This window comes from Symphalangus syndactylus, chromosome 17 (genome assembly GCF_028878055.3).
Source record: "Symphalangus syndactylus isolate Jambi chromosome 17, NHGRI_mSymSyn1-v2.1_pri, whole genome shotgun sequence".
In the NCBI taxonomy this organism is placed as follows: domain Eukaryota; kingdom Metazoa; phylum Chordata; class Mammalia; order Primates; family Hylobatidae; genus Symphalangus; species Symphalangus syndactylus.
This window is the reverse complement of record NC_072439.2, coordinates 75446011-75469843: the sequence shown is the minus strand read 5'-3', so window position 1 is coordinate 75469843 and position 23833 is coordinate 75446011. Positions and strand designations below refer to the sequence as shown.

General features: G+C 33.9%; 1 protein-coding gene across 5 annotated transcripts in view; it reads right to left on the bottom strand.

Annotated features, from left to right (window-relative positions):
• NLGN1 (neuroligin 1) overlaps nucleotides 1-23833 on the bottom strand; it is a 728070-nt gene that overhangs the window by 501974 nt on the left and 202263 nt on the right. For 3 of the 5 annotated variants that reach the window (XM_063621692.1, XM_063621694.1, XM_063621696.1), the window contains one exon: nucleotides 1752-1904. In XM_063621692.1, coding sequence (XP_063477762.1) covers nucleotides 1752-1904 — 153 coding nt within the window. Of the gene's footprint in view, nucleotides 1-1751; nucleotides 1905-9609; nucleotides 9670-23833 lie in introns of all 5 variants that reach the window. The other 2 variants (XM_063621691.1, XM_063621693.1) reach the window with 1 other exon arrangement.

Below are 23833 nucleotides of genomic sequence, written 5' to 3'. Positions count from 1 at the left end.
ATAAAATAAGTATATATGAATAACTGGAGGTTCAAGTCCTTAAAGACACTGTTACCATAATTTAGCATTTCAATGTAAAGTTTTATCTGGCAAACTGGTCATTGCTCAGGATTTTCAACTTGAAAAATTAGAAAAATATAATAATAATAATCAACAAAAACAACCGAGCTCTCAACAATACTACAATTAAAATTCAATGCATTAAAACATTAAAAACCTTCCTTCCGATGAAAATGTTCCATAGGAAACAAATGACAACATTAAGATTTAAGAATTCAAGATTTAAGATTCAAGAATTATTATGAGCAATTATTTATATGTCTTCTAATACACAGAGTTTTCATTGGTGGAAAGACAATCATCCCAGCCCACAGAAATCATATGAACATTTGAAGCAATGGATGACTAGACACTACGGAGGAACTCATGTTTATTTGATCAATGCTACAGAAATATTTTATACCTACACTTACGCAGTGCATCTATGGTCATTCACCACACTCCAAATTTCAAAAAAGGAAACTAGGAAATGATTGAGACTTAACCTTCACATTGGTAAAATGTCGCATTCCCCCAGACTATACACTTGATTCACAAAAATTATTCTACCTTTTAAAATATTTTGTGATAAGCATAAACACAGAATTATGATTACAAAGGAGTTACGATGACACTGAAGAGGAAAAATTCTGATTCTCAACATGGATAAAAGATATGATACTACCAAGGAATGAATATAATTCAAATTCCTTTTTTCAGAATATTTCAGATAATAAAATGAAAGAGTGAGGTGCTTCCTTGTGTATAAACAACATCATAATTTATACTTCTTCAAGTCTATAGTATGGGATAAGACTTGCAGGACAATTAAGATTAAAAAGTTAAATATTTTGTGGATGCATTGTGCTATTTTAGCAAATTCTGTTAATTAAATACATCACAGATAAAGATGTTTTACTAAATCATACAGTAATTTTACTCCTCAAATTGTGGTAATACTATAACAAACAAATATATGCTAGAATAGCAAGTTTATCTTTTAAAAACTGGTTATTATATAAGATAACATGCCTATCTCAGAGTACCTAAGTTATTTTATAAATAATATTTTGTCTATACTTTTCATCAAAGCTAAAAATCTCCACTTTGTGTTTATCTTATCAGTCTTTTGGCAAGAGTATACATCATTGAACTGAATTCGTTGTTACTTTATAAAATCAATGTATGTTTTTTCAAATTAAATAATTCAATCAGAATACATTCAGAAAAATATTACTAATTATTATGGAACCAAAATAACAACAACAAACCAAAGAAACCTCCATCACAATGGCAAACAATCATTCCCAAAAGCGAGTCCATATACATACTCCAGAAGAGAATGTAAACTTAGTCTTAGCTCATGCCAAACCTCAGGCAATCTTATAGTATTGTAAACAGAAAAGCAGAAGAAGGAAATATTTGTTCAAAGACGAACTCTTCTTCAATAAGGCCCTGCCATTTTGTCTGTCATAGTTTTATAAACCAGGAAGTACATTCCATGACAATGTGAATAATTTCATCACCTTTTAGTTTCACATCTTAAAACCAACCTATAGAATTCATTGAAACTATAAAAAATTTGGGTTCAAGAACGTCAACAAGCATATAAAAATGGGTGAAACAAAGCAAAGCAGAACAAAACAAGCCAAAACAAAACCATCACATACTTCATGGATTCATGGTGAAAATGAAAAAGAGACTCTTCTTACCAAGTACCCCAAGTCGATAGTTGACTGTGATGACGATCACATTGCCATAACTTGCCAAGACACTTCCATCATATAAATTTCCAGTACCTTCCATATATGAGCCACCATGGATATACACCATCACTGGTTTCGGACCCCCACTGTCCCGAATATCTGGAAAACAAATGGTTGGCAATCGTTCTTATCCTCAAAAATAACACACAATGAAGCAGAGAATACATTTTCCATCTTAGTGAAAAGAGGGCATAATTTCAACATAGTTCTTAAACTGCTGTTTTTATTAAAGTGTTTCTTAAGCAACTCATATAAATAGCTATTGTGGAAATAGCAATAGGCATCCATTATTTTCTATCAAAATTTTGTTTACAAGTTGCAAACTGACTTATAAAACTTAGACAAATTAAAATTAGATGTGAATTTTAGTGCATTTTGATTAATTCCTCAAGTGACAGTAAAAGCAAAAAAAAAGAATGACAATGATTCTTAGGACTATTTTTTAAAAATATGACAGACTTCACATGACATTTATGAGCCATAAACTAAAGACAATGGTATTATCGCTACTGTGAATAAAAGAATCTGTTTATCCTTTCTTATGTACTGTAAAGCTTTGTGTCAAATGCAACATGATTACATCAACTCATTTATGCTCCAATTTGTGAACATAATTACAGTATTGTGTTATGCAAGATGTTTCAGTTTACTACCTAAGTAATGTCAGATTTATATTTAGGCAGTAAAGTCATGTACATCTGTGCTCCTCTTGCTGCATTTAGGGAAATGTCATTAGAATGATATTTTTTAGGAAATTCAGGACATCCAGTATACCAGCTCCCCTTACCCTTTGGAAGAAGAGAACAGACAAATACTTTTTCACTTTCTTTGTGTAGCTAATATACTCTTCTTCTTCACACTTTGGCTCTATGTTTTATCATGTAGACATGGGATGGGATAGAGCTAAGTTCAAGTGTAAACTGTCAAAATTTAGGGTTAAAGTGATTTCTACAGCTCTGAATTTTATTAAATATATTTGCTTTTCTCATACTTTTCCTGAATTATGTAACTTTCAACAAGGATCTAGAAATAATATATAAATAAAACATAATTTTAATAGTATGAAAAATGCACTGATTTCTGTAGATAAGCCTAACTGTATATCAGCAAACATAGTTTTATCTACATATTATATAGATTGAAATATTTGAACTATTATATGTATGCATATATATGGCTCTGAATATATACATAAATAAAACATTACTATTATGTAATAGCCTGTGATCTCTTATACCCACAATTGAAACAAAATTATATCAAATGTATTATCTTTTTTAATGCCAATATTAAAAAGTATAATTTAATAGTATGTTTTTGTTCCTTTGCTTTTGAAATTTTTATCACATTTAACTCTCCAACATTCTTATAATCGAGGTGCCAGTTTTCAGAATGGACTAGCAGAATTCGAATTTATTGAAAGAACTAACGATTACTTAGAGATTGCTTTGCATTTCTTGTAAAAAAATAGAATGTGTAATGTAAATGCCTTGATTTCTCTAGTGTAATAATAAAGTGATTTCTTTAAATGAAGAATCATTTTAGGTTCAAGAATTGCAGCTCACCTTGGTTGCCCAGATTTTAGAGTTGGGGAAATGGCTCATTGCAGAACTTAACAAACTTTTTTAAAAGACTATTTAAATTTGACTTAATACCAGTGTATACAGTTACTAGTACCCCTCTAATCCCCCAAAGGTATATTTGAGAATAATGTCTTGTTTATAAGTAGCGAGGGAAGGATACTTTGACATAGGAACCATTCACTAAACACAGACACATTTAAAAGGAAAATCTACATTTATTTTCTCCTTGAAACCTTGGGAGAAAAAAACAGTATTCATTCATTTATAAAGATGTGGGGGCTTGTGGAGATGTTAGACTTACACAGAGAAAGTAATCCTTTTGAGACTGTTAAACTGTGCACCTTAAATGCCTCTTTGCTACATACAGTTTCAGCTTCTTATTTTTCTAGTGTGGCTGGCACTGAAGAAGCAATAATAAATTATTAAACTGAAATCATTAACTGACTGTTCACAGCAGACACTGTACTCTGCTAATTGTATGCTTGGAGGTAGCACAGAGGGAGGCTGTTTCAGAATTCTTCTTTAATTAAAATTACATAGAATTACAAAGCACCAACTGTGAACAGTAATGAAATCTTGGTAGAACCATTCTGTTCACCTGGAAGACAATACAGGCACACATTGAGAAGACCTGCCACGTTTTATATTTAATAACAGAATTAAGCGGACATTGTCAGAAAACACTGAAAATATGACAATGGATTCTAGGAGCTATTTTCAGTGGTATCTCTATTTTTCTTTGAAAATTAGGCTTAAAAGTATTACTGATAGTTTGGGTTAATCTTAATTTTTAATTTGCCTTTTCAAACTTTACAAATTTCAGCCTTGCCTAATAACTTAAGATATTGAGCAGTTCTTTTCCATAAAGTTATCTAGGATTCTTATGCTGTGTTCTGAAAAATATTTTTCATTTGAAGTAACCCTGAGATTTAGGTTATAAAAAGTATTATTAGGCTGGTGCAAAGGTAATTATGATATTTACTAAAATAGGTAAAATTCTTGGACATAACAAACCTTAATATTGTTAACAAAGTTTGAGAAACCATAGTGCATTGTCAGAGTGGTTCATCTTAGGCTTTATTTTAATTTTATTTTTATTTTTGAGACGGAATTTCGCTCTTGTCACCCAGGCTGGAGTGCAGTGGCGTGATCTCAGCTCATTGCAACCTCCACCTCCAGTGTTCAAGCTATTCTCCTGTCTCAGCCTCCCGAGTAGCTGGGATTACAGGCACCCACCTCCATGTCTGGCTAATTTTGCATTTTTAGTGGAGAGGGGGTTTCACTATGTTGGCCAGACTGGTCTTGAACTTCTGACCTCAGGTAATCTGCCCTCCTCAGCCTCCCAAGTTGGGATTACAGGTGTGAGCCACCATGCCTGGCCAGGCTTTACTTTGTATAATGTTTTAATACAAATTTCTACCTTAGGCTTAACTTTTATGCTTAGTTTATAGGGTTTTTTTAATGTAAATAGCAGATCTAAAGAGTCTCAATTATAACTATTTTATTTGTTTTTGGAAAGAACCAGACTCTTTATAAATAAAACTAATATATCAGATAGCCTACCATTGAATACCATCTGCTAATTCCATCATTTTAATAATAATGTTGAGGGGGGCATTTATCTTCTGTGCAAATAAATGCAGCTTATTAATTTACAATTAATTTTTCAGAGGCAAGTTGTCTCTTTAAGCCTTTACATATTTAACCACCTATAAATATGGTGGAATTTGTGAACTATGAATTTTCACTTAAGATTTTTTACTTTGCCTAAACAGCATCTACTGACTTTACTAAAATCATAAGAACACTCTCAGAAATTTTAAAATACTAACTCACTTCCAGTGAAAGTACAAATGTTTGTCAGGCATGTTTATAATTTCCGTTATTTGCAATGGTTTTAAGCCTTACTAAACACAAACATTTAAATCGAGTTCAAGTTAAAAAAAAAAAATTGGAGTCTGAGTAAACACCTTGATTTAAAATTTTAGTACCTATTTGCCGGGCGCGGTGGCTCACGCTTGTAATCCCAGCGCTTTGGGAGGCCGAGGCGGGCGGATCACGAGGTCAGGAGATCGAGACCACGGTGAAACCCCGTCTCTACTAAAAATACAAAAAATTAGCCGGGCGTGGTGGCGGGCGCCTGTAGTCCCAGCTACTCGGAGAGGCTGAGGCAGGAGAATGGCGTGAACCCGGGAGGCGGAGCTTGCAGTGAGCCGAGATCGCGCCACTGCACTCCAGCCTGGGCGACAGAGCGAGACTCCGTCTCAAAAAAAAAAAAAAAAAAAAAAATTTTAGTGCCTATTTTATCTTTCTTACAGACCACAATTTTAAGCCAATGTTGCAAGTGTCAATAGATCTAGAGCAGTTAGTGGGGATTTATTTGTGCCTGACAACCAGAGTTTGAAATTACAACTTCCATTAATGATCTTACTGAATAATTTGTTAGTGATATAATCATTAAATATGTTTACTGGTTTTTTTTTTCATCTTAAAGGACTCATGAAGTATTTAATTGCCCATATTTTAGAGTTTTTAGGATTAACAGTTTTAAAATTGTGAAGTATTGCCTCAATTAAATCTTTCTCTATTATAAAAAAATACATTTCAAGGCAGACTTTTGTGCCTCCAGTCATTTTTATGAACCTCAAGTTATCATTCAGAACCATTGAATGAACATAGAAGTGTTGGCTGAGTTTCTGCTTGTTAAACTGGACATAACCGAATTAAACACATCTTTTTAGCTTAAAAATATTCAAAACCTACAAAAAATTGTCTTAAAAGGAACTATATAGGATATATAGGATATAAAATTGCATTTAAATTTTTTTTTTTTTTTTATGGAATCTTGTTCTGTGGCCCAGGCTGGAGTGCAGTGGCACAATCTGGGCTCACTGCAGTCTCCGCATCCCGCATTCAAGCAATTCTCATGCCTCAGCCTCCTGAGTACCTGGGATTATAGGTGCTTGCCACCATGCCAGGCTCATTTTTTTATTTTTAGTTTCACCATGTTGGACAGGCTTGTCTCATACTCCTGACTTCCAGTGATCTGCCCGCCTCAGCCTCCCAGAGTGCTGGGATTACAGGGTGTGGAGCCGCCACACCCAGGGTAAATATTGACATGTTAATATGAAGGTATTATTAGCACCATTAAAATTTTTAAAAATACTTCTTAAATTTTTAAAGTAAATTGGTAGAAACCTAGGATGTTACTTTGAACCATTTTTGTCACTTCAGATTAGTCTTGTTTTTAACTATGGAATTGTCTTAAAGACATACAATTCTGCCAGGCGTGGCGGCTCACGCCTGTAATCCCAGCACTTTGGGAGGCTGAGGTGGATGGATCACCTGAAGTCAGGAGTTCGAGACCAGCCTGGCCAACATGATGAAACCATGTCTCTATTAAAAGTACAAAAATTAGCCGGGCACGGTGGCAGGTGCCTATAATCCCAGCTACTTGGGCGGCTGAGACAGGAGAATTGCTTGCTTGAACACGGGGGCAGAGGTTGCAGTGAGCCAAGATCATGCCACTGCCCTCCAGTCACAGTGACAAAAGGAAATTCTGCTGAAAAAAAAAAAAAAGATATACCATTCTTTTTGTTGTTATAAAACAAATGAAAAATGATATAATTGTGTTTGACCAAATATGGCAAAAGAGTGATAACAGGGACGGGGACACAAACAAGAATTAGAAGTAAAGAATAGTGCTCCATAAAGAAGCCTTCCATCAGGGTAAGTGAGTGAGTGGCAAGCCCCGGGAATATGGCCGGTGGCCTCACAACTCAGTGGCTGAGACTGGGACCTGAAATCAAGCATAGGTGGAGGGGAACTGGGAAGTAATGGGGAATTTCACATAAGTGATCTGATGACCTGACTTCTGACTGATGTAAATGAAGTTACTTATCAAGTCCTTCATATTTGTTGCTTTATATCCAGTGATGTCGAGTCAACATTTGGAACAAATTCAACATTGAGCACAATTTTTATTCACAGTCACATCTACAAAATAATGATAAAAAGAATTGAGTTAAAAATGCTCAGAAATTTCTATAAAAGGTTTCTTTTCCCCTGTAGGATATCTGAATTCATCTTTCTTGTCTTCAAAACAATTATCTGAAACAACACAGAGGAAGAGACCGAACTGGAATTGACTGCTTTGACATTCTATGCTTTTGAGTATTTAAAAATATTTATTGATTCGATAACTCTTGTGACTGAATGGCTTAGTACTTAACCTGAATACTACCTGACATTTTAATAGGGTTTTAGGATATTTTAAATGGCTATTTAAAAATGTTAAATGTGCTTCAAAACATGTCTATAAAATAGATTCAGGTTTACACAGCCTAGCTATGATCGCTCAGACTTACCTACTCTAAATAGGTAAATGCCTTACTTCATGCTGTTTTAACAAAAGGAAAAAAAAAAAACACACATTAAATAAGCAATCAAAATATTTTTAAAATAGGGAAAATAATGTATTTTAACCCTTTGCCTAAATTGGGAAAATTTGGCCTTTACAAAGATACACATGAAGAAGTCCTGTATGCTTTCAGTATTATTTAGATAACAAATTCTAGGAGTTAAGGATGTTCAAGGGGTTCAAAAAGTCCCAAAGCCTGAAAGTGGAAATAGTTTTCTTATAGCTTTGGAAACAGCAATTAATGTTCTACAATGTCACAAAATATCCTGAATGTTTGAATGCATCAAATTTCGAATAGTGTTTAAAAATATCAGAATTTGCATCTTGATAGTATAAGTTTATTTTTAGCTATTTAGCATTCAGAATAATAACTCCCGGACAGCGATAATGATTTATTTCAAATATTAATGACTGCTTTGTGTTTAATCTTTAATCCACTGCTGGTGTTCGTGGTAAATAAATATTTAATCAAATGTCATACATTTCATTTAATCAAAATAATTCTTGTGTTTCAAAAATATTAACACCAAATATAATTTTTAAGTTCTCAATACTCTACCTCTGTAATTTAATTATCTGTTGTGAAGGAGTTTATCAAATGTATATATGTCAATGAAAACAATGCAAATATTTTAGTAAAAATTTATTTACCCATAGTTCCCTTGTAACTCATGGAACAAACACTTCTGCTGTCCTGGTTGTAGATTATTTTATTTTGGAAAACTTTTCTTACCAGATTATTATTTTCGTTATGAGATTTAATTTCTAGATTTCTGGCAATTACTTTGAAACCTGGGATTACAAAACATAACAAAATAAACAAACAAAAAACATAAACTTTAATCCTGATTGGAACCAAAAAAGATGAGCTCACTTTAACACCATGTAAATGTACAGTGAAATCAGAAATGTCAAGTCAATCTAGGTAGTGAGTTCATAGGTTTACAGAGTAAATCAGAATTGTATGTCAAATGAAAGTTGTAAGGAGAAACAATTTGGATATTAATGAAGTAGAAAATATTCTATTGCTTATAGTTGCAATGTTTCAAAATCAGAATATTTTATTTGACAATCTGGAAATTATGTCTCCTTGAAATTAAGAATATTCATTGAATCTTGTCTAAGAAAATAGCTACAAACTCTATCAAAAGTACTATAGGAGTCCAGAATACTTAAATGGTTGTACAACGTTTACTACAGTTTTCTAAATAGTTGTAATGCCTTTTCTTATGTATACAATTTAATTGCATTTATGTGACGCTTACGCAAATCAACAGAAAACAGTATTTTTTACATTAAAATATATTGCTTAAGAAACACTTGATATTAGCTTTCAGCTTGTCCTTCATTTTATTGAGTGTGTGTGTTTTTTTAAAACAAATGTCGAATGTAAAAATGAAACACATTTTAATATTCGGGAAAATATTTACATAGATTAGAAAACATGCAAAATGGGCACAGAGAGACTACAAGGGAGAGATTGTTAGTTCAAAGAAGGTGGACAAAATTCAGTCAAAATGTGGGATGAAACATATCAAAAGTCAGTTCAAGAAACAAAAAAAAATGCCCCTCTTTTTAAAACATTTTAATGGTTGGCATCAAAATGTAAAACTGAACATTCATTTTTTTAAAAAATTAATACTCTATATTTGTATGTAACAACAAGCAAGAAGACAAAACACATCAAAAACGGGAATTAAAAACAACTCTTCAAAAAAAGACAAGAAGTAAAAAAATAGAAAGGGGTGGAAAAAGTGATTGAGGCCCTTGTCATGCAAATAGATTTGGTGAAAAAAAATACCTTCATCTTCAGCACCGTCATTATCACCTAAATCATCTGTCTGTTTCTTTGTAAGGGGACCTAGGATTGAGAACGGAGAAATGGAGGGAAAAAAAAAAAGACAATTCAAGAATAAACAAGACTGAGGGGAAAAAATAAATATCAATATTAAAATTCTCAAGGATATTTCCAAAAAGAGTGGGGAAGTAGTCACATCATAATTGATTATCTATTTTTGTTTAAGAAAAAAATCCCTTTCCCCAAAATATCTCATAGAAGATTTGGGTTGTAAATATATCCAGCATAAAAAATACATTATGGCTTGAAACTCAAGTCATGAGCAAAGAAATTAAAAAAAAAAAATACCCACTGCATACAAAAAAGTAAACAGTTTTAGTAGCTGAAAGAACTTAATTTATTCAGTGTCTTTTCTAATTTAAATTGGTGGCAACATTAAAAAAGTAGGTCAAATTCATTCTTTAATTTGAGACCATATAATAACCTTAGAGAAGACAGAGATATGAATATTTTAAGTTGCTCTTTTTCTATTTTCTTCTTTTTTTTAAGAACATTAACATTTGGTTTTTACATATTTTTAATCCATACATTTTTCAAAACTGTGACTTTTTAAAATTACTTGTCATTACACAAATATTTCCCCATGTGTTTTCATTTAAATATTACTTGTGGATTTAAGACATTTGCATCCTGCACAAATGTATCACTAGATAGTCTCATCACTCGGCAGAGCGAAAGTTCGATCAGTAGAAGTCAGTGTTTAGCTATTAAGGTAGTTATTAAGTCAGGGCTTATATTTCATAATCAATTTAGTAATATAATGGAATTATGCCTTAGTGCAGTTTCATGCTCAGTATAGTTATTTATAATAGGATCATGTTTGAGGAGAATAATTGTATTAAAACACTGTGAATGTTTAATAAGTGTTTTATTATACTTAACAATGCTAATTTGCAAGAATAAAGGAGCACGTCAAAGGGGACGTCAAAGGGCATATGAAAGTAATTTTAAATGTCACATAATTGACATACTCAGCACACAAAAAAGCAAGTGAAGTCCCACATTCTTTTTTTGTTTCCACAACCATTTAATTTGTATGACATTTAATAATCCTCATGCAAAAAGCAATCATTACAAACACAAGACACTCAAGTTAAAAGACAGCCAATCACATAGCAGTAAGCAAGAGAATTTTGTCATGCATAAAGTAACAGTCATAGAAAAGGGAGGGAAAAAGAGACTGAAAGTCATGTACTGATTTCAATAATATAAATAGTAAAGAAGCAGGCATTAACTCTAAGCACACTTCATAGGGAAAGATTGTTAAACATTTTTAGAAAAATTTCTAAGTCTTTTCTGAGATTACTATTCATTATATTTGTAATTCCAAACTAAATTTACTATTATAACTCCCAAAGAATGAAAAACACAATCCCAGAAAACAGAGGGGAAAAAATAAGATATAACACAGTTACGTTTCATCAGCTCAGGGAGACAGCCTTGAGAAATAGTAATAACTTGTCAAAGATCAGAAGATTGGAAAGGCAGAAATGGATGAAGTAATTGAAGTAACCCATTGACTACCTCAATCGAAAGGTCACGGTTTCAAGGTCATTTCAAACACAGACAGGGAAACTGTAAACAATAAATTAAGTGATATGCCTTTATAATCACACCTGCAAGCAATTATTCCATTAACAGAAAACCTAGATAAAGCAATAATTTACATTAATTGACACTCAGTTGCAAGTTCACAGAAAACTACATTTATTTAACATGACCCTGTTTAAATGCAAAAGGCACGCTTAGGATTATTTGACATTCATGCAACAACATAGCTACATTTCTGAAAACTATACATATTTTTAAATTTAAATTTTAAAATGGCTGAATCAGAATATTATATTTAAAATATTTCCAATTTCAAAGCATCCCTCAAAATATTAGACTTCAAAAATTATATTTTCAAGCTTTTAATTTTTCTGTAATTTCTTAAAGACTGCAAAAAAATATACATTTCTATTTTCTAGGCTGCTATGTAGAAATTATGGTTTTATTTACTGGTTAGCAACACAATTTAAATGCAGTGGCATTTATTGCTGCCAAAATCACTATCTACTTTCCAATTTTAGTTAAATTACTTAATTTGCTTAATTCTTGGCTATATTAAGAAATCATTAATGTGAGCTCAAATTTTTTTTCCTGAATCATTAGTTTGCTAATATTTGGAGGCACGTGTAAAACCTATCACAATTAAATCACTGTCTTCATTTTGTTCGGGGCTCTGTAAGATCTCTCTCTTGAATGAGTCAGATGGAATTGTCTTTCTTTTCCCTCCTAGGGTACCCAAGCCAATTTACATGATTTCTATGAGGAATCATTCAGCTTACATAGCCGTTGAGCCAGTGCTTTCTATATACTTTACATGTATTTAGAACTGGCTAGCTCTTGGGCCTACATGAGTTGCAACAGTAAGAGAATTGTTGTCAAAACATCATCGCCCACTTCTTTGCATGTGGGACATGGTTCTCAGTTGCTAGTTGAGGGCCTACGTAGAGAAGTCATGGACAGTATATACAGAGAGAGTTTTTCCATGGATGCATGGTTGATGGATCAGTTTTTTTGCTTGTTTGTTTCTTGTTTATTGTTGTTGTTTTATTTTTTGTTTTTTTGCTACATTAGTTATTTTTACCTTTCTTACTTAGGAAACTGTGTGTCTCTTACTGATGTGAGATAATAATTGCATGCATGCATTGTATAGGACATCTTTTATTGTAATAAATCTGAAAAATTAGAAAGAAATACAGATATTGCTTCAGCATCATGGGGATATGATTATCCTGGAGGAGGATTAAGTCCAGTTCTCCCGATACACTGCATTTATTGATACTAAATAAAACGTTATTATTAGATGATAGTAAGTTTTTCCCATAGTATGAATTACAGCAGTATTTTAGTGATTTCAGTATATCTGGGTGTTCTTAATACCAAGAATTTTTTACATATCTGATCTTTGAAGGTTCCCTAGGAAGAAGAGGGTTGGTAACAGTTTGGGGCAAAACTGACTATAAGAAGAAAGAAAACAGATTTCCTTTATCTCTATGCCTAAAGGCACTGAGAATAAATATCTACAGAGTTCGGGGCTGCAAACTGAGAAACTCCACATCGGTTTCTCTGAGGAAGCCTCAGTGGTGTAAACATATGCTTGTGGATTACCGCAACAGATCCCTACATGATCTCAAGAATTTTTTACATATCTGATCTTTGAAGGTTCCCTAGGAAGAAGAGGGTTGGTAACAGTTTGGGGCAAAACTGACTATAAGAAGAAAGAAAACAGATTTCCTTTATCTCTATGCCTAAAGGCACTGAGAATAAATATCTACAGAGTTCGGGGCTGCAAACTGAGAAACTCCACATCGGTTTCTCTGAGGAAGCCTCAGTGGTGTAAACATATGCTTGTGGATTACCGCAACAGATCCCTACATGATCTCAAGATTCCCTCTTCCGGTGCTGGAAACAAAACACCACCTCTGCCTAGAGCTCCCTTCTTTCCTAGGGCATCCGACTCTCTGGCTCACTTTCCCTTTGTTCTAAACTGTTACAACTGATGTAATCACTCATGTTAAAACATTTTAAACGGAAAGAAAATATTGTAAAAGGTAATTGGCATTAATTTTTTATGAAAAGTAGACAGTCACATTTTAGACACTGTACTCCTGTAAATTGAGCACCATCATTTCCTCAAAGGGAAACACATTTATCCTTCAAATAGAAATAACAGTTATTAAGAACATTCTAACCACGGCTTATGCTTCTTTTAAACAACAAATACTGCATTTTCAATACAAGCAGTTTAAATGGATATCTCAAAGCACCAAAATATAAAGCAAATGAGACCACTAAAACCAGTGTGTAGAAGTGATTTATTCTACCTTGAAACTCTATTGGGTCTGTCCGCCCTGAGGAACACACACATAACTCTCATTAGAGTTAATAGGAAAGTAGACCTCCTGTCATTTTGAAAAGGAGTGAGAGTAATTACTATACTTTATATCTCCTATGGGCAATAAAGAAATTCAGTGGTGAAACAACAGGACTAAGCAAGGTAAAGGGAACTCCTAACCATGAACTTTGAACTCATTTAATTCCAAAATAGTTCCTTTTCGATTAACATGAGCATAATTCAAAGTATGGGTTCTTGTAAAGGACGTGCGATGCATTCTTACATTTCAGAATCCGACCAGAGCCTTTTATTTTTTAAAAAAGGAGTAAAAATATCAGCGTTTCTCTGTAGTTAACAGGAGAATAATTATGAGCTCTGAAATAATTACTATCCACCCATATTAATGCTGCTTTTTATCATTCCCTTTGATGAAGGGCTAATATACTTTGGGTCTCAAATACATTAGAACTGATTATAAATTCCTTCATTATGGGTTCAATTCAGCAGAAATTATCCATACTTTGTGTCACACATATCTGCAAAAGGCAAGTAGGTTGAGGGTATTATTAGCTCCCGCCTTAGAAAAGCTGGCCATAAGAAATGTGTCCTTCTCAAGGGAACAAGCCTCTGAATTTTTTACGATTATTTAGAGCTTCTGGCTCCAGTGGTCCCACCATGATAGATGGAAAGCCCTGGCTAGTGACCTTGTTCTTTTCGCCTGTCCTCTTGACCCAGCAGTCTTTGAAGTAAACTGATTGTAAAGCATCCCTAAGGCCATTTTTACAAAATGAGAGAATTTAAGATATTGCCATTGTTGTTCTGGAGCAATTGGAAGCAGGCTAAATATTCTCAAGGACGTATTCTCTTGGGGTGAAATTTAGTTTATAAAACTTGAATCGAGGATATGAAAAAATCTGTGTGTTCCATATGGAGAACGATGCCAGAATTCAATGCATTTTAAGTAACAACAGGATTATATTATTATATTTGACTTTTTCGACCTGACAAACATTAAAATACAATGGTTTTAAGAAATTAGATATTATGACAGTTGTCATTGCAAAGTTATTGAATTTTACCCAATGAAATTTAGTTAATTTGATATAACTAAAATGAATACATACCTTTTGAGAATACAGAAATCAGTAAAAGTGACTGATTTGGAATCATTCTCGCTAATTTGATATTACTATATTTATTCAACAAAAAGTTATCACACTTTTAAAACTATTGATTATATGACCAGATATAAAGAAATCATAGCTGAAAAATAATTTTCTTTCTGGAAAACGTTTCAGTTAAAGGGGAATTACATTTTTGAGAATGTCATACATTTGTATTATGCTAAACTAAAAATGTAATGCAAACCACTCCAATGAGATATTGGAAGTGAATTTTGGAACACCTGATTATTTAAAAAAGAATCCGTATCAGTGCAAATCTTGGTGGTGGTGCTCTGTCATTCATGACAATGAGTGTCATTTAGGTGAGCTGCCTGTTTAGGCTAATGGCTCCTGGGTACATATGTTTTGGAAGGAAACAATTTCCAAGGGTCTGAAAGCAACAGACATGCCCTATGTTTATTTTTGTGTTGGAAGAAGACACATAAACACAAAATATATTCCTTCAGACAGTTTTTCAGAGGCAAGAGCACAACTTAAGATATATATATATATATATATATATATATATATATATATATATATATATATATAGGAGAATCTTATGTTAAAGTCAGGAAAGGGGAAAAGAGAATTTTTCTCTGGTCTAGTACATTGAGAAGAGCTCATTTGTATTTATTTAAAAAATAGCTTTTCTCCATAAATTAACTTGATTACATAACACTTTGATGTCAAAAGCAATTCCATCTGGAATAAAAAATGATAGCATCTGGGGAAGAAAGAATTTAAGTAGATAAAAAGTAAATAAAATAGACTAACCCCTAACCTGAGCATCAGCAAATTTGCAAAGCTCATTATTTTTTAACACTATATTTGTTTGATTTTTTTTACATGCAGATGCAGTATTTCTACAGCCTGAAGAATCTCAAACTGATGTTCCTTTTATTCTGGAAAAATGCTTCTGTATACTCTATAAACCCTTTCACGCTTTGTGAAGACACACTCTCCATTGCCCTGACTTTCCGAGTATTATCCAAAGTTGCACCTAGAGCAGGAGTCTGGTGAGAACACAAGTGCCACTAGATGTCCAGAGCTATTTCAGTGAAGACGGGATTGGGATGACATCAATAATCCAACCTCCCTGCCATGGTTTCAATATTCTGTCATCCAGCTGTTTAACAAATATATGGTACATTAGGCATGAAGGATACATAGAGGAACAAAACAGGCAAGACAACTACACTCATGAAAATTAGATCTCAGCAAAGAGACATGAAGCAAATATACATAAACATATACCTATAAATTGTGATAAGTGTCAAGGAAAAAGTCTTGGTGCTATGAGATATTATACAAGGTGACCTGGCTGAGTCTGGGAAGTCTTCAGTGACTAGGTGCAATGTGGCCTGAGGGCTGAAAGATGAGTAAACACCAGGCAGGCAAAGGGCTGGGTATGAGGAGGTAGGGCGGAAAGAAGATTTCAGGGAAAGAAAATAGCACATAGAAAGGCCTCAAAAGAGAGGAAGCCTGGAGGTCAGTGTGGCTGGCATACAAGGAGTAGAAAAGAGTGTTGTGGGTGATGAGGACAAAGAGCCAGACAAGAATCAAGTGGAACACGCAGCCCCTTCAGCTGAAGGATTTTTGTCTTAATCTTAAAAGCATTGGAAGCCATTTACAGGGTTTAAGCACACACTGATAAACTCTGCCCTATCTGAGTCTTAAACACAAGAATCAAAAAGAGGCAAAATCATTCTCAGAAATATGACAGGGAATATTTTATATAGAAGCCTGCATTATGTTCTCATCAGACAAGAATAGCTTTATGGAAGTGAAATTAGATGATGAAAAAGGAGCCTCTGAGGTCTTATTCCATTTGTGTTTGCAAGTAAAATTAATGTCACCAAAAAGTAAAATTCAAGACTCTAGCACTTCTGAAATTTTATAAATATTTCTAAAGTTTTGATTAAATATGTATTTAAAGTTAAATTCACTTTGCCTGAGAATTAACATATTTTAATTAATCTTATATTCATACAAAGATACAATATTCTGCAACAATTTCTACTTGGATGTCTCACCAACATCTCAGTACAACAGGGATGACCATCATCACCATCTTCAAAGCCCATTTTCCCTCCAGCATAGGTCTTGCTTTCAGAGGTATAACCCCCTCTATCTCTAAACTCTAAATCTAGAAATAATATTTAACTATTCCCTCTTTCTTCCTTTGCTCTCATCATATTTCATCAGATTTCCCAGAGAAATCTCATTCCTATCATTAAATACTCTCTACTGTTAGCCTAGTCAGTGGCTACCATTACCACATGATTGAATTACTGTAGAAAGCTCTTGGTTGCTTCCACCATCATGCAGACTCTAGACTCTCTCCCAATCCATTTTGTATTCAATGGGTTTTTTGAAGTTGTAGTTATTAATAGTGGCAAACCCAAAGAGAAAGAAGATTTAATCACTGTAAATTAACATCAGCTAAAATGTGCACACATTCAACTCCTTCTGAGACTAAAATTGCAGGCACTCTAAGGGAACTAAGAGGAACTTAAAAACCTAAAGGCTTACTTAGACATAGTGAATCTTGTACTGTGAGTTTTAAAATAGCTAAAACAAGACAGATGAAAACTAAATATGGTTTAACACTAGTTTTGATGTTTTCGAAATTCATGAGCAAAAATAAGATATTTTCTATTCCAAATGGAAGCTAGTCATTTAAAATACATTTTTAAAAATGCAGTACAGATTAATGTAATTTAAACATGACTTTCATTGTTTCACTACTCTCCTTAAAAGTCTTTACTATTTCCTTATTCCTATTGTCATATACTAAATGCTCAAATCCAGCCCATAAGACCCTCTTACTATTTGCACATTTTATCTCTAAGTTCCATTGCTTTACAAAATGTCTTTTTTTTTAATTGTGAATCTTGTGCTGTTGAACAGAACAGTGACTTCATCCTTAGATCTTGTGTGTTTTATTCCATAAGTTTGATTTCTTAAAGTTTTTATTATAATCAACTCACCTCAGAGAGGAGGAAAGGTGTTAGTGCAAACATGGAGAGTCTCCTCTAGAATAACGTGTAAGAACATTTCACATTGAAAAGAAAGGAGTATTACTTTGTATTTTGGCCCAAAATGCTGTCTTCGGGATATGAATGAGAGAGATAGTTCTCTACAGACCAGCAAGACCTGACCATAAAAATATCTTAACTTTTTGGCATTATTAAATTTTATCTTCATAAGTGAGATAAAAAGATTGAAGCAGTAATTATGAAGATCCTATTTTCTGAGTGGGTCTCACTGGAAAGAAGCCAGTGAAGGATGAGCTCTCTGACAGTGTCTATCCCCCTGAAATGACTTCGTAACAGTTTCTGGTCTCACACATGCCTCTCCTTGCTAAACATCTTTGATCCTCAATGAAGCACATTTTCACTCTTTTCTTACTTTCTGTGCTATTCCACATGAGTGGATCCTCTTTTACCATGCAGGCTGGAGTATTTCGAGGACACAATTCTCTGCCCCTTTCTCTCTCTGCCTCTGTCTATCTCGCATGATGCAATAAATGTTAAGCATATACTACATACTATAGAAACACTTGGAATCCAGTGGTCACATGCCCAGATTCACAGGACACTAGAGCTAGAAATGACCCTACTGAGTGACTATCGAACTCCTTATTTCACAGGTGAAGAAACAAAAATAGAGTGTTTAACAGATTTTGCCTAGGACTCACAGCTAGTCAGAAGCAGAGCTAGGTCTAGATCTCAGTTTTCCTCTCACCCAGTCTGGTTAGCTCCTATACAATAAGTCACATGGCAATAAAGACAAGCAGAGAAAAGGAAAAATTGGGTGTGGGTGTAGCATAGACCTGTTTTAAGCAAACCATAAATCAACTGGTTTTTTATAGTCATATTACAACTGGAAAGACTTTAGCACTACCCTAAGCAACACTTTATCTAGATGCAATTGAAATTTAAATTAAAATAAAGAAAAATATTCATTGAAGTGCCGTTAAAAGAAAAAAAAAAAAAGAAGAAACTTAAAAACAAGCCAATGCATTTGGAAGGACAAAAGATCCTAGAGTTCAAACTAAATAAGTAATATCAGTTAAATCAGATAACTTCTCAGTAGTGGATATTATTAAATTGGGTGGTGTGTGGAATAAATACTTAAAGCTTGGAAAAATTAAATAATTAACCAGACGTAAAATAAGGACAAGAGTAGCTAGGCCTAATGGATAGTCATACAGGCCAATGAGAGAGTGAAATGCTTGTACAGGTTGGTGAATAACAACTGCCCAGAACTGCCAGAGTCCTTCTACTCAAGCACCCCAGTTGCTTTGGCTGGGCCCATTTCCCAGGATACCCTTACCGTAGCATGATTAAGAAACTAAAGAGTTAATGTTTAGCATCGCTGGGGATACCATACCCAGTCACAGTAGTCTATGCAGATATCATTTTTAACTACTGTAGACAACTTATATTTTTGTTATCACCTCTGAATTATTCTCAAAGATATTTCCAAATCTAGAAGTGTAAGACTCTAAACGGTATTTCCTAAATTATACATTAATACTAATTGCTAATTTGTCTGTGTCATGAAGGGCTTAGAGACAGATATATACAGGTTTGGATTTTGGGCTCTTTCATATGCTAGCTGTGTAAACTTTGACATGTTTTCTAATCTCACAGCGTCTCAGGAGACAATGCCATGCTCTTCTAAAAATATTGTGATAATAATTAAAAGTGCCTCCTACAGGGATTAGCATAGAGAAGTTTAGTTAAATATTTGTTTTGCCCTTCACCTCTCTTCTATCCATTAACTCAAACTAAATCCTTAATACACAAACACACACACACACACACACACACACAACCATACTCACACATGTACCTTCTAGTATGATATGCACTTAAAAAAGAAGAATGTTAGAATTAGGTTGTCCCTACTCAATTACCTGCCAGCTATATGACCTTGGTAGCTTTCTTATCCTATTATTAGTTTATTTAAATGTAAATCAGAATAATACTTGCATAATAAAATTTTCATAAGAATTCAATATTCTAAACATGAAATACCTAGTATAATGCCTGATCTATAAAGAGAATACAATGAGAGTAATGATAAGTATCACTGAATTGTGGGTGGTTGAGAAGGAATCTAGGGCTTAGACAGATGATAAATTTGTCCAATATCCTCTATCTAATAAATGGGAAGCCAGGATATGGACTCAGCTCTGTATTATTTTGGAATTCACACCATTCACACTATTCTGTGCAACTACTTTAGGGAGAATAATAGAATAGTAGTTAAAATCCAAGAGGAGTGCTTCACTGGGATATATACATACACACACACACACATATATTTACACACACACACGTATATATATACACACACACACATATACACACATATATATATTTGAAACTCCCTAACCACTCAGGGTAAATCTGTTGCTCTTTTATTACATGGCATAAGGTACATTGAAATGATGAAGAAAAAAATAAAAGAAACAATTATAAATGTAGGTGGAAGGTAGAGAGCAAGATGTACCTCCTATGGTATGAGGAAAGAAAGGCATGGTTATGACAACAAAGGATTAAAAAAAGACATGGGTAGGGACTGTGCTCTGCAGAAGGAATGAAGCTCACAGGTGCCTTGTCCTCAATAGAGATGCTGAGAAAGCAGAAGTAGATTAGCTTCACGGAGGTGAGGCAGTTGGGAAAAACACAGAAAATGTGTTCTATTCAAATACAAAAGTTTGAATTTGAACTTTATTGCTTAATCCAAGGAAGGATGGGTGGAGTGTGGACCACTGTACATTATGCCCAGACTGTGAAGCTGTGAGTCAGTTGCTACCACAGTACACAGAGGCCTCACCAGCATGAGAGGGCTCATCCCTAAATTACAGGTGCTAAATTCTGTAGTCAAAGAGCCCAAGTTATTAACAGAAGCCTGGGGTTCTAGTTTGAAATCTGCCTCTTACATCTTAGGTGATAATCTATATGACATTGTTCAAGTCATTTTCTATCTCTGAGCCTTCATTTCTTTGGCTGTAAAAAGGAAGAGACAATGTGTTCTATCCACCTTGGGAGATTGTGGTCAGATCAAATATGATGGTGTTTGTGAAAGCTCTGCAAAGGCTTTTCATGTGTAATGTGGAAGTTTAATGTAATAGGCATTAAGTGAGCTGGAAATAGTGGGGACTACTAAAGAAAAGAAGTATGGTTACAACACAAAGGACTGGCTGTATTTGTATTTGTATTATTTTCAGGAAAAAAGTGCATATACACTTCACACTTCTTTTTAATTAAAACTTTCTTTCTTTCTTTCTTTTTTTTTTTTGACGGAGTCTCACTCTGTCGCCCAGGCTGGAGTGCAGTGGCGCAATCTCAGCTCACTGCAACCTCTGCCTCCCAGGTTCAAGTGATTCTCCTTCCTCAGCCTCCTGAGTAGCTGGGACTACAGATGCACACCACCATTCCTGGCTAATTTTCTATATTTTTTTAGTAGAGACAGAGTTTCACCATATTGGCCAGGTTGGTCTTGAACTCCTGACCTCGTGATCTGCCCACCTCAGCCTCCCAAAGTGCTGGGATTACAGGCATGAGCCACCGTGCGCGACCAACATTCTTTCTTTCTTATTGGCTATGAAGAACACAGGTTCTGGAATCAGGTCTTCTTTCTTTTTTTTTTTTTTTAAGTGGGGTCTTGCTGTGTAACCCAGGCTGGATTATGGTAGTGGCTATTCACAGGTGTGATCATGGCACACTACAGCCTCCAACTCCTGGGCTCAAGGGATCCGCCTACCTCAGTGTCTCCAGCAGCTGGAACTACAAGCTCAAGCCACTGCATCCAGCAGGAGTAAGATTCCTTGATTTTGCTTCCTGACTCCACCACTCTACCTGCTGTTAGACTTTTGGCCAATTACTTAACAACTCTAGCTCTTGATTTTTTTTCATTAGTTAATTGGGAATAGAAATAACTTATACCAATTTCATAGGATCATTTATGAAATTAAAGGCAGTAATATATGTATAGCTCTTAGAATAGAGTCTGGTATATGTTGAGGACACAATAAATATTAACAATTTTTACTATCACACAGTAAATTAAAAACTAAACAAATAGGTTAACTGACAGTGGAACAGTTGCAGTAGAAAATCAATTGATATTTTATGTTGCATTTTAAAAAGTGAGGGTTCTAAATGTATTTAATAACTTTTTTATCCATTTACTATTTAATATTTAGTCATTACACATTTGAAATTTATTACCAGCAAGTAAAGATAAAAATAAACTTTTTCTTTTTTTTTTTTTTTTGCAAAATGCCAAGTCTGAGTTTATAGCATTAGAAAAAAATACAGAAAATTTAAAGGTAAAATGTCACAGAATTCTTTATTTCCATTGTAATAATACACATTAAGGAGAAAATGGGCAGGTTTTGGACAAAGCTGTATTTCTAAAATTTTATCCAGTTAAAAAGCCAATATTTTTTGTGGAAAATAAGAATGAGATTCTGGATGAAGTTATATTTTTTAATTATTTGACTATTAAAATATTTTTGCTCATTTGATTACTCACCAGCTTCAATGTTCTAGCTCTATTTTCATAATCTGTGATAATGTTTAAAAGGCATTTATGTTCACCAACACTGCAAGAAGCAATCGCTAGAGCATAATTTGATTTACAATGCACCTTTGCTGTGGTCAGCTCAAAAACATCGGAAACATGGTCACTGAAAGCCTACCTTCTATCTTGTGTATTAATTGTGTTTGGGAAACCCATGAGCAAATTAAGGTATTTGATCTTCAAAATATAAACATGCCATCTTAAAAGAGGCTTATTTAAGTATTTAATGGTTACTGGATTACAAGAATCAATATGGGATAAGAGGCCTCATGCTTTATTGATTTTTCCTTCCTTATATTTTCATTCTTCCCTTTAAGCTATTAAAATGTCTCAAATCAAGCTACTTTTTGTAAGAGTCCAGAATAATAACATTTATCAAAGATACCATATTTAATACTAATATTAACTATTGGCAGCCAAGATTGCCTTTGAAGAAAAATATCTTTACCAATATAAATGCTTTTCCATTTAGTCTCCAGTATTTCTACAAAAAAGTATATTTTTAAGAGTATGTGGAAATCACATTTGATTTTGTGAAATAGTTCACATTTAGATAAACAGCCATGTCCTGAATATCACAGACTTTTTATTTTAGTATAGAAAGACAGAAACAGCTGTATTAAAATTTAAAGCAATAAAAATATGCAGTTGACTTTAGGCAAGAGATGTTTTTAAAAATTTGCACATGAATTAATGTTTGTAAATTTTAAATACACTAAGAGAAGCTGCAATTTTGAGTACTTGATGGTGAATTACTTGGGTAAACAAGTCTTACAAGGGAATAATCACTACAATATCTGTTTTTTTTGTTTGTTTGTTTTTTTTTTTTTTTTTTTTTTTTTTTTTGAGACGGAGTTTTGCTCTTGTTGCCCAGGCTGGAGTGCAATGGCATGATGTCAGCTCACTGCAACCTCCGCCCCACAGCTTCAAGTCATTCTCCTGCCTCAGCCTCCCAAGTAGCTGGGATTACAGGCGCCTGCCACCACGCCCGGCTACTTTTTTGTATTTTTAGTAGAGACGAGGTTTCACTATGTTGGCCAGGTGGTCTCTAACTCCAGGCCTCAGGTGATCCACCCTCCTCGGCCTCCCAAAATGCTGGGATTACAGGAGTGAGCCACCATGCCCTGCCCCATATCTGTTTTCTAAGTTACCGTTCCTATATATATATTTCCTTTGAATATGAATGCATCTGTATTTACTTAGTATTAAAATTCATTTTTTCTGATACAGGTTAAGAAATAGTATCTAATGTTTTAGTTACATATAATTAGGCCAGAATGAATCATATATTATTAAGCACGGCAGTAGCGTTTGATTTATAAATATGAATACTATACATATTTATGTATATGAGTTTTTTCTGTGTGTGTGTATATTACACACATATGATACATGGGTTTACTTCTCCTTTGCGAGTCACCTAAAGATAACTTTCCATTGAGAAAGAATGATTTTCAATACTATTTTGTTGAAATGAAGTAGAAATTTGTTTCTGTTAGCAGCTTAATTATTCTGA